We start from the raw sequence: 17,720 nt of genomic DNA, 5'->3' as shown, positions 1-17,720 counted from the left end.
CAACCTGTTCATTTTCTCTTCTCTCCGGGTGCTTCACCAGCCTTTTGGTGATGTCATACATAATCATGCCTCAGGAGCATGGAGTGTTGGGTGACGAGGCCATGTAGCAACATCTGTGAAATTGACATTGGACTCCTGGGGAGCTGGATGTAAAAGCTGAAGAGTAAAAGACAACTAAGGCGATAGAATGTAGAGTTGTAGGTTAATTAGAACAGTACTTAAGAAGGATTCCTAGGTTTGTAGTGTTAAAGCTGGAAGAACTCTTAAAAGTAATCAAACACTTATTGAGTTCTTACTTTGTATAAAGTGGGATAGTTAGATGGCTGAGTGGATAGAGTCCTGAGTCTAGAGTCAGGAAGACTCATCTTTCAGAGTTCAAATCTTATTTCAGCCACTATTTGTATGACCCTGCACGAGTCAGTTAACCCCGCTTGCCTCAGTTTCCTCATCTGCAAAATGAGTTGGAAAAGAAAATGGCAAATCACTCCAGTATCTATACCAAGAAAACCCCAAATGGGTGTAACAAGTCAGACATAAATGAATAATAACAAGAATGTACAAAGCACCGTGGGGATACAGATTGGAAAGTAAAACAGTCCCTGCTCTGAAAATGCTTGCATTCTAAAAGGATTCCAGCTGTAAGTCAGATAAAAAAGTCTCAGTCCTTAAGGTTGCAGCAGCAAAGTAGATGTTCATGCTGCTTTAATGCCATTTCCACAGATAAAATACCAGTTTGTGATGTGGAACCACTTCATAGTGCCATTATAGGTAGCAGGTCACTAATCTTCTATCTGTATAATTTTAGATATTAAAGAAAACAGTAATAAGGCAATTTTAGATATGAAAGAGAAAGCAGAACCTTCCACCTGTATGGGGTTGCTTACTTGATGCTACTTGAGTTTCCTGCCTTTTGGGGTACGTAGGTTTAGTTCTTTCTAGCTTGGGATATTAAGGGTATAGGAATATTTCCTTTGATATGACTTGGCCACAAAACAAATTGCACCATCTAAGTTCTACCTACCAAAAGTTTGAAAGGCACTACTAATGAGTAGCAAGTAGAGTATTAATTTTTAAAGGGGAAAATAGGTTTTCTAACATTTCTGGCCTTAGAAAAATTTTTTACATACATGAAGATTTTTATTTCTACTCTTTGAAATCCAAATACTTTTTAAGCTATAAAAAAGAGTTTGAGACTACTTTGTGATGTTTTTTTATTGAAAATTGAACTTTAGTACTAGATTCCCTCTCCAGACTTAATATTTCTCTCATCCATTTCTCAGATTCTTCTTTTGTCCTCCTTTCTCCTGCTACTTGAAAGGCTTTCCTTCTCCCAATTGTTCTCTCACATATGTTCTATCAATGGACATTTAAGTGTTGAGAGCAATTTTAACTGGAGTATCTAGGCAGGTCTTGATTCTTTGACTTTCTCTATTCCTGATCTTATTTGGTTTTTTTTTTCCATTAATGTAATCTATACATATACATATACACAGCACTGCATTCTGCATCAGGTATGTACAATATTAAGGAATTTGTACCCTGAAGTCAGTTGATACAGTTTTATTAAGAATTCTTAGAGCATCTTCTGGAATATCTAGGATGCCTTTGTAACAATTGAGTTAAGACAAGACACAGTATATAAGCTCCTTAATGAAATTCATAATCCCTTGGAAGAGTACCCCAGCTGTCTACACAGGAGAAAACAAGTAGATTAGAAATGCCTGTTGTACTATCATATCATATCATATATCAATTATATATTTTATATTACATAGATCACATTGTATTATACTATACTATATTATATATAGCATAATAATAATATACTATAATATTTCTTTCATTATCATGTTATCTTTTCTAGATTATTCATTTCTAAGAAACTGAAGCTTGGATCAAGACCTTCCTTGACTGATTTCTGGCAAGTCAACTTATTTTGGTTATGGGTGTGGTTAATATCAAAATCGTACATTTGTATCTCCAGAAATTGATATCAAATTGGAAATATCTGAAAAATCTTACAGACTTAAGACTTAAATGTCTTTACACATGTAACCTCACTAACACTTGTGATTCCATATTAGTGGTGGAGAGAACTGAGTCTTTTTCATTGTAAGAAGATAATGTGCAGAAATGTGGTAGCCTTGTTTACTGAGGAATAGAAGTAATGATAATAACTAGCATTTACTTATATAGTGCTTTGAGATCCACAGAGTACTTTTACATGTACAATCCATTTTGATCCTCATAACATCCTTGTGAGATAGATACTATTATTAGCCCCATTGTGTAGATGAGGACATTGAGGCTGAGTGGTTACTTGACCCAGAGTCACAAAGGTAAGGGTCTTAGGCAGGATTTGAACACTTGTATTCTTGATTCTAGCATTCCAGCTGCTATGTCACCCTCCTCAGTGAAGAGAAATACCAACTCAATATGGTTCAATTTAAGGTTTTAAAGTCAGATTAATAGGATTAGATAATCTATCATTTAAATTTCTAATTTTTCAGTTTTTATGTTTTATGACTTATTTTCCCAATTTAATGGAGACACAGTAAACAATGTGCAATGGAAAGAGCACTGGATTTGTAATTAGAGGCCTTGAGTACACATCTTGCCTCCCTCACTTTCTACCTGTGTAAGGTTGGGAAAGTCACAATCTCTCTCTGATCCTCATTTTTTCTGATCTGTAGAAGCAGAGGATTGGACTAGAGGGTTGGCCTTTCTAGTTCTAACTCTGCAGTTTATAATACTAAACAGTATTACAAATACTAATCAGTACATATTTATTAAACATATACTATGTGCTAGGCACTGGAAATACAAAGGGAAAAATGAAACAGTCCTTGCCTTTAAGGAGCTTACATTTTACTGGGGGAAGAGCTATGAGTAAGCAGAGTAGTGAATACAAAATATATGCAATTTAGTTTCCAGAGGGAAGGGCACTGCTAATTATAGACTATAAAGATGGTTCTTATGTAGGAAGTGGCACCTGACTGATCTTTGAAGGAAGCTAGGAATTTTAAAAGGTGTAGGTGAGGAATGCATTTCTAGCATGGAGGACAGCCTGTGCAAAGACTTCGGAGACGTATGGGGATAGTAAGAAGGCCAGTTTGGCTGGAATGTAGAGTATACCTCTTTAGCAGATTGTCCATCCACCCTTCTTGTCTCTCTCTCTGTCTCCCTCATATTTACTCTTTCCCTCTCCCCTTCTCTCACTCCTTCCTTCTTTTCCACACCCTTCATCCTCTTCATTTCTGTCAGGTCCTTCTCTGCTGCCTACAAATATATCTTCCCCATCCTGGAAAAACAAAAACAAACCAAAAAAAGCCTCACTAGGTCCAAACTATCTAGCCTCTCCTCCTTTCTCGTTACCCTCTTCTAAACCTTATGCAGTCTAGCTTCTGACTTCATCATTCAACTTAAACTGATTTCTCTAAAGTGGCCATTGATCTCTTGTCAAATCTAATGATCTGTTCCAGTCTCATCCTTTTTGATCTCTACAGCATTTGACTATGTTAGCCATCTTCTCCTGCATGATCTCTTTGGGATTTAATGACTCTTCGCTGTCCTTATTCTCCTATCTGTCTGACTGCTTGGTTTGCACTCACAAAGCCACATCATCCATATTGGTGACTTTTCATTGTCTGTTTCTATGCCTGGAATGAACTCCCTCCTCTCCTCTAAATCTGGGAAGCCTTTATTTCCTTCATGGCTCCGATAAAACACTACCTCTCAGAAGTCTTTCATGATTTTCCCAGCTGCTGGTGCCATCCCTCCAAAAATCACTTTGCATGTATTTTGTATATAATCTATATATACTTTATGCACATATTATCTTCCCTATAAACTCCTTGTGGGCTGGCCCTATTTTTATTTTGTCTTTGTAGTCCTAGCATTTAGAATTAGAGTCAATAAACATTTATTAACTCTTAGCACAGTGTCTGGGACAAAGTAGGGACTTCATAAGTGCTTGTTGATCTGCTGATTAATTGCATGAAGGTGAATAAAGTTCAAAAGGCCTGGAAAGGTGTGGTTATAGGCATACTATAAAGAATTTTAAAGATCAGACAGTGGAATTTGAGTTTGTATTTTATCCTACAGCAATTAGGGAGCCACTGAATTTTCTTGAGTAGGAGAGTGGCATATCCTAAATCTTTAACATGATCTACCATTGGTTCTATGGTCATTAGTTCCTGGTACTCATGAAGAAAGTAAAACTATTTGATTAGTACTTAAGGAGACAAAATCAATTGAGTCTTTCAATGGTAAAAAAAAAAAAAATTAACTTTTCCCCTCTTCTTTTCAGGTACAAGAATCATAAACTGCTGTGACTATGAAGAGAGTGACTTATTTTATCATTTTTACTTAGAGAAAAATGATAGAGACAAATCAAACTTGTTCTGTAGGGCAAGATTCTATGCCCTATATGATTTGTCTGGTTCACATATTGGAAGGATGGATTGATGTCCAACAATTAGAGGATTATTTGAACTTTATTAACTATCTTCTGTGGGTATTTACTCCTCTAATAATCTTGATACTTCCTTACTTTACCATTTTTCTTCTCTACCTTACTATTATTTTCTTACATATTTACAAGAGGAAGAATGTATTAAAGGAAGCATATTCCCATAATTTATGGGATGGTGCAAGAAAAACTGTAGCAACAGTATGGGATGGACATGCAGCAGTCTGGCATGGTAAGAAGGTTTACTTATTTTTTATGTGTTTTTGTATATTTACATTGGACTGAAACTATATTATTATTGCATTTCAGTGGGGACAGCTAGGGGGTGCAGTGGATAGAGCAGCAGTGCAGTAGTCAGGAGGACCTGAGTTCAAATGTCACCTTAGACATTTGACACTCACTAGCTGTGTGGCCTTGGGCAAGTCACTTAACCCCAAATGCCTCGTCCTGGATCATCTCCAGTCATCTGGCTTTGGATTGAATATCTGGCTTTGGATTCAGATGACTCTGGAGGAGAAGTGAGGCTGGTGACCTACACAGCCCTCCCTCACTCAAAACAAAGTCAAGTGCAAGTCATGTCATTATTTCTCTGATGGCATGGTCTTCTTCAGCAACAAAGGACAAACCCACACACAGATTTCGGTGATAAGGAGAATGCTTATGAATTTGAGGATGAGATATTTAAATTTTTCTTTCATTTATTTGCATGTACTTTGAAAATTTATGTGTCTCATATGGAGTAATTTTCCTTAAGTTATTATATCCTTTACAAAGAATGAGCATAGTTTTCCATACAAGCAGTATGAAAAGGCAATACTTTAGATGTCAGAATTACCTAAAGATGAGAAAATTTAGTTATTACTTAAACAGTTTGGATAATACTTGGACAATGTTGTTTTTAGTTTTTACTTCATAGTTAAAAGAAATTTAACTTTTTTCCCTGAATGCATCTTTTTTAAAAGGCAGTATTGAATAAAATACTATACCTTAGTATCAACATTTCAATTATATTCAATTCAAGGTGTATCCCCATGTTCTTTATATGAAGGTTTATATATTCAGAGACAAGCATTTTGATAGGCTATTATTTTCAGTCAGTCAGTTACCAAAGTCTAGTAATAGTGTAGACTTTCACCTTTAGGTTACTGATTTTGCTTAATTTAAGTTATGAGATGTCATTGTGAATTATTAATGTTCTTGCTCACCTACTTTCATGGCCTCTACTTGGCCAGTTGCTTGCTGTTGTTTATTGGTTATTATTAATCTGTATAAAAATTCAAAGAATTGGAAGATTGTAAATGTATACTTCCTATCCTATAAATTAGGAAGTTGTACATATGTTCCAGGAAGAACATTAGACAAAGCATAGATTTTGAAATGACATTGCTAGATTATATGATTGAAATATAAGGTTGCTTATATTTGTACACAATGAGGTGGCTGTCATGACTAGGAATTAACATTCTGTGTCCCAGAAAATTATAATGTGCTTCAGTGTGCTCTGTTGGAGGTTCAATCCAGGTTTAGTTTTCAAAACCAAACCCAGTGGTGGTCAACTGACATATTAGGCCCCCCGACCAAAAAAAAAATATGTTGCTAAGGAGAGAGTGGCTAATAGCACCTGCAGAAGCAATTGTAAAGTCAAATTTCCACAAAGTTTGAGTCCTTGGATGATGACTTTTAGAAATAAAATAGAGGCAGGGCTGATTACCTGAAGGAAGTAATGGCAGTAACTCTTACTAGGACTTTTGTGTTGTGTGTGTGTGTTCGTTTTTTTTGCAAGGCAGTCGGGTTTAAGTGACTTGCCCAGGGTCACACAGCTAGAATCTTTTGGAATTAGTCTTGGGCTATCTCCTTTGGAATCTAAGGGGTATTTACAGTCAAGATAATGGCTGTGGTTTGATTTGCCTGACACATACCACCTCCTGTCTCTCCCTCAGGATGCCTTGCCGCTTCAGCTTACCATTTTTGCATTATCAAGGCTTACTCTATTTACTTATGTTTCAAGAGATCTTGATTTGATCTAAATCAATCAATAAAAAGCCATAGGTACTACGGATGTATAATTTCTGTATATTTGTAACATGGACTTTCTTACAAGATTACATTGCCTATCAGGGGAACAGCAATGTGATATGGTGGTTCATTATTATCATATAGCACGTTGTTGATAAATTATTAAATTTTATTTAAAAAATTTTTAAATTTATTTTTAGTTTTCAACATTTATTTACATAATCTTTTGAGTTTTCAATTTTCTACCCTTCTCTTCCCTCCCGCCTCCCCAAGATGGCGTGCAATCTGATATAGACTCTATGAATACATCCATATTAAACATTTTCACATTAGTCATGTTGTAAAGAAGTACTAGAACCAATGGGAGGAACCACAAGAAAGAAGAAACAAAACAAAACAGTAAAAGAAAAAAGAGATCAAATAGTCTGCATTCAGATTCCATAGTTCTTTCTCTGGATGTGGATGGCATTTCCTATCATTTGGAGTTGCCTTAGACCCTTGCATTTCTGAGAAGAGCCAAGTCTATCAAAGTTAGTCATCACACAGTGTGGCTGTTACTGTGTACAATATTTTTTTGGTTCTGTAAGTCTTTCCAGGTTTTTCTAAAGTCTGCCTGCTCATCATTTATTATAGCGCAGTAATATTCCATTACATTCATATGCCACATCCAGCGATTCCCCAGTTCTATCCCCTCGATTTATAGTTCTTTGCTGTCACAAAGAGAACTGCTATAAATATTTTTGTACATATGGGTCCTTTTTTCATTTTTATAATCTCTTTGGAGTACTGACTTAGAAGTGGTATTGCTGGGTCAAAGGGTATGCACAATTTAATAACCCTTTGGCCATAGTTCCAAATTGTTCTCCAGAATGGTTGGATCAGTTCACAACTCTACCAACAATGCATTTTGTCATGTTAGCCAGTCTGATGATAGGTGTGATGTACCACAGAGTGGCTAGATTTTCATTTCTTTAATCAATAGTGATCTAGAGCATTTTTTCATATGACTGTAGGTAGTTTTAATTTCTTCCTCTGAAAACTGCCAGTTCATGTCCTTTGACCATTTGTCAGTTGGGGAATGACTTGTATTCTTGCATGTTTAACTCAGTTCTCTCTGTATTTTAGAAATGGGGCATTTATCAGAGACACTTGTAACAATTGTCTCCCAGCTTTCTGCTTCCCTTCTACTCTTGGTTGCATTGTTCAAAAACTTTTCAATTTAATGTAATCAGAATTATCCGTTTTGCATTTTGAAATGTTCTCTATCTCTTATTTGCTTATAAACTTTTCCTTTCTCCATAGTTAAACTATCATTGCTGTCCTAGTTTCCTTATAGTATCAACCTTTAATTCATGTACCCATTTTGATTTTATCTTGGTGTATGGTATAAGATGTTTGTCTCTGCCTAGTTTCTGCCATACTATTGTCCATTTTTCCCAGCAGCTTTGTTAAATCGTGAGTTCTCATCCCAGAAACTGGAGTCTTTGAATTTATCAGATAGTAGATTACATATAGTGCTTGCTGATGGTTTTAGATAGATACTATCATTTTAAGGAAGACTCCATTTATTCCTATGCTTTCTAGTGTTTTGATAGGAATGGGTATTATATTTTGTCAAAAGCTTTTCTGCACCTATTGCGATAGTCATATGATTTCTACTAGTTCTGTCATTGATATGGCCAATTGTGCTGATAGTTTTCCTAATATTGAACCAGCCCTGCATTCTTGGTATACATCCTTCTTGGTCATAGTGTATTATCCTCAAGATAAGTTATGATGTAGTATTATGTTTTTGCTAATACTTTATTTAAAATTTTTGCATCTATATTCATTAGAGAAATTCCTCTGTACTTTTCTTTCTCTGTTTTGACTCTTCCAGGTTTAGGTATAAGTACTGTATTTGTATCAGAAAAAAAATTTGGTAGGACTCCTTCTTCACCCATTTTCCTAAATAGTTTACATATTATTGGAATTAATTGTTCTTTAAATGTTTGATAAAATTCACTTGTAAATCCATCTGGCCCTGGAGATTTTTTCTTAGGGTTTTCATTGATTGCTTTCTTTTTCTGAAATGAGGTTAAGTATTTTATTTCCTCTTCTGTTAATCTGAGCAATTTATAGTTTTGTAAATATTCATTGATTTTACTAAGATTGTCAAATATATTGGCATACAGTTGGGTAAAATAGCTCCTAATTACTGTTTTAATTTCCTCCTCATTGGTGGAAGTTTACCCTTTTCATTTTTGATACTGCTAATTTGGTTTTCTTCTATTTTTTTTAATCAGATGTTTATTTTTTTTTTTAAACCAGCTCTTGGTTTCTTAATTTCAACTTTATTAATCCTTTGGTTTTCAGAATTTCTGATTTGGTATTTAATGGGGGAATTTTAAATTGCATTTTTTCTAGCTTTTTTGGTTGCGTGCCCAACTCACTGATCTCCTCTTTCTCTATTTAATTCATGTAAGCATTCAAAGATATAAAATTTTCCCTAAGAAGGGGAAAGCTTTCCCTGTATCCCATAAGTTTTGGTAGGTTGTCTCATTATTGTCATTCTCTTGGATAAAGTTATTGATTATTTCTATGAGTTGTTGTTTGACCCACTCATTCTTTAGGATTAGATTATTTAGTTTCCAGTTAATTTTTAGTCTGTCTTTCCCTGAAAGTCCATTTATTCATTAAATTATTTATAATTCATCTACTCTGAGCACGACACTGATACAGAATTAAAAAAGAACTTATCTGTATTGTCAAAAGGTTTATGGCCGAGATAGGCATGTTACTACACTGAAGCAGACAACATTTTTCTCTTTAAGAGAGTACATGAAAATGTGGAATGGAACTTAAGACTCCTTCTACTAAGAATTCTGGCATGAATTTAATTGACAATTTTTTTTTACCTTTTAAAAAAAAACCAAAACCTTTCATTCGTAAAGGTTTTCATTGAGTTTATTTGTTGGTTCCCACTCTTTATTACCATACTCTCTCGTCACCAAACCAAAACACTGCATTTGAGACCAGTGAGGAGGCTCCTGGAGTCATAGATTCAGAGGAAAGGAGTTCGAAGAGTGACGATCCAGATTGCTAGCAAAATTCTACAGTGTGTTATTGAAGGAATGGCAAGTATGCGTCTTCAAACAGAAGTAATGATCATCTGGGACCTTCATGATTAATCAAGTTTTAATCAGCATGGTTTCATTAATAGCTAATACAGTGGTATAAGGTTTGCAAAGAACTTTTCAAATATTATCTCACTTTGTCCTCACAATAAACCTTTGAAGAAGGTTCTACTATTACCTTCACTTCACAGATAGGAAAACAGATACAGATAGGTTAAGTAACTTGCCAGGGTCACACAGCTAAATACACGTTTGAGGGAGGATTTGAACTTAGGTCTTTCTGATTTAAAGTCTGGTTTGCTGCCTAGCTCCCTTCATTAATTAACAACTTCATTAATAATCTACACTTTCTCCCACTAATAAGTTCTTCTCAGAATCTCTATTTTGAGGAAAGACCCAGACCAGTTCTCTGTCACTCTTTGGATTTAGCCAACATGTCTCAGCTGCCTGCCTGTACCTTCTGCCCCCGTGTCACCCTTCTCCCATTGGTGAATTCTTCCTGCAGCCTCCATTTTGTGTAAGGACCCCAAACCAGCCATCCTTGATTCTTAGAACTTACCTGTCATGTCTCAGCTGCCTCCTGACTCAGTTTTAGGCCTGTTTGCCCATTTTGAATTCTTTCTGCAACCTTCATTCTGGGGAAAAGCCTAGACCATCTACCTCCTCGTTTTACTGATTTGGGCACTGTGTCCTTCCCTGCCCCTGCTTCTGCCCTGCTGTGGGATACCTCCTTCTTCCCCCTACTTTTCAGCTTCTCATTAATGTTTTGTCTTCCCCCATTTGAATGGAAGCTCCTTGAGGATTGTCTTTCTTTACATAGGGATTCCTTGCTCTCAGTGTTTGGCACATAGTTAAGCACTTAACATATGGTTGTTGACTGACTGAAAAAGATCCTAGAATCTTGTGATTTACAAGGTCAATATGAGTCCATATGTGACCAGGAGAGTCAATGTAATCTCCCACTGCAGTGAGAGACCAAAGATTCAAGATCAGGGGGTGAATAGCCTCATCATATTCTGCTCTAGTCTGACTACAATAGGAATAGTATTTAATTATGGGAACCATACTTTAGCAAGGACATTGAGAAGACCAAACAGTGCTGTGGGGCATAAACCCTCAGCCCTATTCTCTCCTCTTTACAACTCTTTTCCCTTTATGATGCTGTCTTTCCCTATTAGAATGCAAACTCCTAGAAGATAATAAGTCTATAGTGTCTATTATGTGCCAGGCACTGTGCTTAGTAATGTTTTTTGTTTCTTATTTGTTTTATTATCCCCATTTTTACCAATGAGGAAACTGAGGCAAATGGAGGTTAAGTGACTTGCCCAGAGTTGGTTGGTTGGCTGGTTGTTGTCCTTCATCTTCAAAGAGGACCAAAATGAAATCACCATTGTAAAGTGAAATTTCAGTGCATCCAACTGTGGCTGATCAGACCAATACGAGCTCAGAATGCTCTACCACAGGTTGGGCACAAATAGTTCGTGTGAATATTTGGGGTAAATATCACAAATTTGCACATCCTGCATTTACTTTGCACTATCTCAATTCTGCTTTGCTCAAAGAGCACAGCAGCTTTTCTTATGTGGGCACTCCATGCTGAGTGGTCCCGGGCCAGTTTCTCCCATGTTGCACAGTCAAATCCAAAGTTCTTGAGAGAGACCTTGAGAGTGTCTTTGTATCGTTTCTTCTGGCCACCATGTGATTGCCTGCCCCATGTGAGTTCTCCATAAAATAGTCTTTTTGGCAAGCATACGTTTGGCATTTGAACAACATGGCCAGCCCATTAGAGTCGTGCTCTCTGAAGCATAGTTTGAATACTTGGCAGTTGAGCTCGAGCAAAGACTTCAGTGTCTGGTGCTTTATCCTGCCAGGTGATCCTCAGAATCTTCTTAAGACAGTTCAAATGGAAGCAGTTCAGTTTTCTGGCATGGTGCTGGTAGACTGACCATGTTTCACAGGCATACAACAATGAAGTCAGCACAATGACTCTGTAGACCTTCAATTTGATAGTCAGTCTAATACCTCTTCTCTCATAAACTTTTCTTTGGAGCTTCCCAAACACTGAGCTAGCTCTGGTAATGTGTGCATCAACCTCATTGTCAATGTGTACATCCCTGGAAAGTACCCTACCAAGGTAAGTGAACTTATCCACAGCATTCATAACTTCTCCATGTGTTGTAACCAGTGGTTCCACATATGGATGGTGTGGTGGTGGCTGATGGAGCACCTGTGTTTTTTTGTGTTAATTATCAGGCCAAAATTAGCACAGGCAGCAGAGAATTGATCCATACTTTGTTGCATCTCAGCTTCAGAGGCTGCATTGAGTGCACAATCATCTGCAAACAGAAAATCATGCACCAGCACTCCCTCCACTTTGGTCTTGGCTTGTAGCCTTTTCAAATTGAAGAACTTACCATCAATATGGTAGTTGATCTTGATGCCATGTTCATCCTCATTGAAAGCATTTGTCAACATGGCTGAAAACATCATGCTAAAAAGCATGGGAGCAAGCACACAGCCCTGTTTCACTCCATTGGTGACTGGGAAGGCACGGGAGTTTTGTCCATTATCCAGAAGCTATGCAAACATGACATCATGAAATTGATGTACAATGTTGGTGAACTTCTGCAGGCAAACAAATTTTGACATAAATTTCCATAAGCCCTCACAACTAACAGTGTCAAAGGCCTTGGTCAGATCTACAAATGTTGTGTACAGACCTCTGTTCTGCTCCTGGCATTTCTCCTGGAGTTGTCAGGCAGCAAACACCATGTCGACTGTTTCTTGGCCCTTTCTGAAGCCACACTGGTGCTCAGGTAGATGACCATCTTCCGGGTGAAGGATCAGCCTATTAAGAAGAAATCTAGCAAGAATTTTGCCAGCAGTGACTAAAAGAGAGATTCCCCTGTGATTGTCACAGGACAATCTATTCCCTTTACCCTTATAGAGATGGACAAGGGAGGCATCTTTGAACTCCTGGGGGATAACCTCTTGCCATGTAACGTGGAAAATTTCAGTCAGCTTTTGTATGAGCAGTGGTCCCCCTACCTTGTAAATCTCACCTGGAATAGAATCAGCACCAGGTGCTTTGCCACATAAAAGCAGCCTAATGGCCCTGAAAACCTCTTCTTCAGTTGGAAGTTCAGCTAAGGAGTGATTGACTTCAACCCGAGGTAAACGGTCAGTGGCCTCAGCATTGATTGATGATGGTCTGTTGAGAACACTATGGAAGTGTTCAGTCTATCTGGAGGAGCTTAGGATAGTGGTGAAAGGCCTCATTCATGCCATATGAAAATCTGTTGAAGAAATTGGGGATGTTTTAGCCCTCAGTAGAGAAGACATAATGAGGATATGATGGTCATCCTTAAATATTGAGGAGGTTTCAGATGGAGGAATATTTAGACTTGTTTATTTTGGTTTTAGATGGCAAAACTAGCATTTTATATATGCTGTTGAAAGGCAGATTGAGATTTGAAATGGAATTGCTTACTTTAGGAATAGTTCCACCTCACTAAAGATTTGCAGACAAAATCCCACTTGTTATGAATGTGTTAGAATGGGTTGAAGGCATGTGTTGGACTAGATGGTCTCTGAGGTCACTTCATTCTCAGAGATACTGTTGCCCCTAGGTATATTGTAATTTTGGGGCTTCTTAAGAGAAGAATGATAAGTTGATTGGGTTTTTTTTTTAACCTTTCCATTATGTATTATTTGGATGCAACTTAATTTTTTTTAAGTTTTTCTTACTGGAAAAAGCAGAGAAATTTTGAGGAATGTCCTAGATATCTCTCTTAGAGTATATCCTTATTTCTCAGAAAGTCTACAGAGAAATTGATCCTTTATGTAACTTCTGTTGACCTACTCAAAAATCATCCTGAGTAGTCCAGAGAAAACTGAATTCCTTAAATTGTAATAAGATTGCAGAAGAAATGATGTGCTATTGAAAAGATAGACTGAATTTTAAAATAATGTTAAATTTATTATAGTCATTATTGCTTATCTATTTGGATTACTATATCTCAGTTACTTTCAATTTCCAGTCTAGACTCCTTGATAGACTACAATCATGATTAATATAGTTCTTTCTTAGTCCATACTTCAAAATAATCTGAAACATCATTTTAAAAAGAATATTAAAGCTGAATTTCCTTTTCTGAGATATTTTACTTATCTTTAGTGTTATTTTTCTGTTCATTTCTTTGTGAGCAAAATAATGATAGCATAAAGTGAGGAAAATAGATGTAGGACCATTATTAAAAAGACATTCAATAAATATTTGTTAATCAAGTGGTATCTCTAGTAATACTTTGATCATATTTTATATTCTTGAGGAATGGGGTATTTCTACAATGTCACCGTCCCTATTCAGTAAACTCTAGTGGTTCCCTGTCACCTCCAGGATAAATATTAAATCCTCTGTTTGAATTTTAAAATCTTTTATAATCTGCATCCTTTCTACTTTTACAATCTTCTTGTACTTTACTTCCTATCCACCTACTCTGCCAAGCAGTGATATTGGCCTGCTTGCTGTTCCTTGAGCATGACACACAATCTTTTGACTGAGCATTTTCCCTGACTGCCCTGGAAATCTCTTCCTCCTCACCTCTGTAGCCTGATATCCCTGGCTTCCTTCAAGTCTTGACTGGTCTCATTTTTTGTGAGAATCCTTCACTGGGTCTCATTAGTCTTAGTTCCCTCCCTCTGAGATTATTTTCAATTTATCCTCTATGTAGCTTGTTGTCTCACCCATTAGAAGGGGGCTTATTGAGAACTAGGAATGTTTTTTACCTTTTCTTTGTATCCTTCCTAGTTTTCATAGTTCCTGGTACTTAACAAATACTTACTGACTTCTACAAGAAGGAATTTTTCCAGGTAAGTGAAACTTACTTCTTTTAGTAGGAAAACTCAATTCCTCCAAAATATGGTTGATCATTTTTCATTTTGTCAACTCTCACTTTTCAGTCTATCAGTAAAGACCAGTTAGTTACCTTTTCATTCACTCCCCATTTTTAAAATCTTCTTTTCTTGTAAGAACTGAAGAGGAAAACAGATAAGCTAAATTCATTAAATTAATAGACTTAATTTACTGATGATTCAGTAGGCTTCCTTAATATTGCTCTACTGTCACTGATGAGAAATAAAGTACTTTGACTTTAATATTTATTTTGCTCTGTTTTTTCTTACAGTTTGAAAGCTATGTCTATATAACTAAGAATTTTTTTTGTTGTTTTTTGAGAACTAAGAGAGCTTTACATGTTTCATGATCCTTAATTAAGTCTCTAGATCTGATGTAATGGAAGAAACAAAAATGACCCACAGACAGCTGTGATGAAGAAGGGGAAAACTTTGTGCAGTAGCAACAGAACTATGTTATAGTTATATGTAATATATATATATATAATATTATAATATAATATGTAATTATAAAACAATCAGCATTAGTTAATACATTTCTTTTCAATGTGATGACTTCAGATTGCATTACTTTTTTTAAACATTGATTCTTAGATCTCTCTGCTTGATAAAGATCACTTGAGAGCAAGGTTGCTATTAGCTAATGTAGATTGCCTTTTTCTGAAGATAACACCATTCATTTCACTACCTCTCTGAGAGGTGTTAGTATTCCCTCTTTTAAACATTGAAATAAAAATGGAAGGGCAAAAAGGTTAAATGAGTTGTTCAAAGCCATATAGTCAGGGGAAGAGCAAAAATTAGAACTCAGCTCTTCCTTCCTTCTACTATCTTACACATCTAGATTAGGAATTCACAAAAGTATCATGTTAGGATAGGATAGAGAAGAAAATTCAATATATAGAAATGGCAGAGGCCTCCTGATGAATAACTTTTTCTTTGGTTCTTTGTATCCTTGGGATATAGCTGAGTCATCTGATATACTGAACACTTAATAAATACATGCTTGTGGAATACAGAGCAACTCAATGTCTTTGCCCAAAATATATCCCTAGTTTTAACCTCTTTGTAGTCATTCAGCCCTCACCCTTAAAGTTATGCTCAACTCTTCACTGGTCCCCACTCCCTTTATCCAATCACCTGTCAAGTCTTATTGAATCCACCTCTACAACCTCTCTTATCTGTTCCATTCTCATCACTCACAGGGAATTTTCCTATGTTAGACCCTCACTACCTCTTAACTTTACTGTTTCAATATTAACAAGGCTTCTTGATCTTCTCTATCCTTCTTCAGCCCTTGTTCCACACATCTGACAATTGATACTCCTAAAGCACAAGTCTGACTGTTAATTCCTTGTTCAGGTAGCATCAGTGACTTCCTAGTTATTCTAGCATAAAACTAAAATTCTCCTCTTTGACCATAAAATTAAAATTCCCCTGTTTGACACGTAAGTCTCCTTTCAGGCTTGGAGAATTAAACCTTTTCATGCATTCTCAAGTTCCAGCCAAACTAGAGCAAAGCCTAAGTACTTGTTATGCATTGTATTCACAGAATCATTGAGTGTTATGGGTTAGGAAGTCCTTCAGTACCCATAAGTCCAACCCACATCAGAAAAGGACTCCTCTCTGCATTATACTTTGTCACTTAATTTCCTCATCTGTAAAATGGGGGTAATAGGCACCTCTCTTACAGTAGTGTAAGAACCAAAGGAAACAACCTGTAAAGTGTTTAGCAGACTTCATAGTGCTATAGTGCAAGCTGTTTATTGTTGGTGTTGTTAGATCATTCTAGTCTCTGCTTGAAGACCTTCAATGAGAGGGAAACCTTCTACAATTTGTGCCAGTTCATTGAATAGCCTTAATTATTAGGAAGTTTTTCCTTTTATCAAACCTGAATTTGCCTCTCAGCAATTGCTGTCCATGTGTCTTTGTACAGACTTTCTCCAGTGCTTCCTCATTACCATCATGATATAGTATTCCTAGTTTCCTTCAAGTCTGTTCATGCGCCACCTCTTACAAGAGACTTTTCTTGATCCTTTAACTTGTTAACCCCACCTCTATATTGTTTGTGTATATTTTGCATATTTTTTGTATTTCCTTATCTGATGACATGTTTGCCTCTTGAGGACCGAGACCATTTTTGTCTTTTATCCCTAATACCTTGCACAATGTCTGGTACATAGTAGGCATTTTTTGAATGCTTGTTGAATTGAATTACATCTCCTCCTATTTCTTTGTATGTAATGGCACATATACTGAGATTCCTGCTCTAAATTTTAAACATTTTTAGATCTGGAAAGCACATTTTGTCCCCCTTCCCCCTTAAATTGTTGTAAGAAACTGAAGAAGAAATTTAATGGCACAGTTTTTGTCTGATGATGGAAAAGGTTCACAAATAGCAACTATTCTTGTCTACCTGACTCTTGTAGTTTCACACTAACAAAGTAAAAAATTGAAGGGCTTGAGAGTGGGTATAAGCCTCTTGCCAGGAAGTTGAGTTGAACGATGGAGTGAAACTCTGTGTAGATATAATTTCTCCTCTGTTATTTTCCCTGTCTTTGAACTCAGAAAACTTCTACTACCATGGACAAGAATCCAAAATGGTATCAACTTTCCAATATCTGCAAGTGAGAAGTCATTGAGATTCCAGCAAGCAAAATCATTCAGGAGGAAAGAACATTCTTCTTTCTTTTCCTCTTGTGTTGGCTAGGAAAACCAGCCAGATGGTATTTTGGATCTACTGGAGATCCTTGAAGACTCACAGTGTTATTATGCGTTGCAGCACTATTGAAATAGTTTCTTATATAGTTTTCTCTAATATTTGACATGTTGCTTAATGAATAAAATTTGCTCATTTCTGAAGAGCACCTTTAAATATAATAAAACCATATTTGTTAAATCCATAAAATAATTATTTTAATGTTCATCTGATAGAGCTACTTAACATATTCTAATTTTGTATTACTGGGACTCCAAAGAGAGATCTTTTTTAACTTTAGCAGTGGCTTGGCAAGTAAGTCAGATATTTGCTGATCAAGGTACTTTCTGAGCTGTTTTAATTTGGCAATTAATTTATGTTGATTCATCTTACGAGTGAAGTTATGTCAGTGTTGGTAACATTTGTTCTGTCCATTTCCCTTTTTTATTTCTAAAAAATACTAGTTTAATTAGGATTCATTTGTTGTAATTGCATTCTGCATCTATTC

General features: G+C 36.3%; 1 protein-coding gene across 2 annotated transcripts in view; it reads left to right on the top strand.

The window, feature by feature from the left end:
* The window catches only part of TMEM68 (transmembrane protein 68), a 35,860-nt gene that overhangs the window by 1,029 nt on the left and 17,111 nt on the right, over window positions 1-17,720 (top strand). For both annotated transcript variants that reach the window (XM_072604615.1, XM_072604616.1), the window contains exons 2-3: window positions 1,865-1,921; window positions 4,310-4,703. In XM_072604615.1, the coding sequence (XP_072460716.1) occupies window positions 4,379-4,703 (325 nt within the window). In that variant the 5' untranslated portion in view covers window positions 1,865-1,921; window positions 4,310-4,378. The remainder of the gene's footprint in view (window positions 1-1,864; window positions 1,922-4,309; window positions 4,704-17,720) is intronic.

This window comes from Notamacropus eugenii, chromosome 4, assembly GCF_028372415.1.
Source record: "Notamacropus eugenii isolate mMacEug1 chromosome 4, mMacEug1.pri_v2, whole genome shotgun sequence".
NCBI classification, from domain to species: Eukaryota; Metazoa; Chordata; class Mammalia; order Diprotodontia; family Macropodidae; genus Notamacropus; species Notamacropus eugenii.
This window is presented reverse-complemented; position numbering and strand designations above follow the sequence as displayed.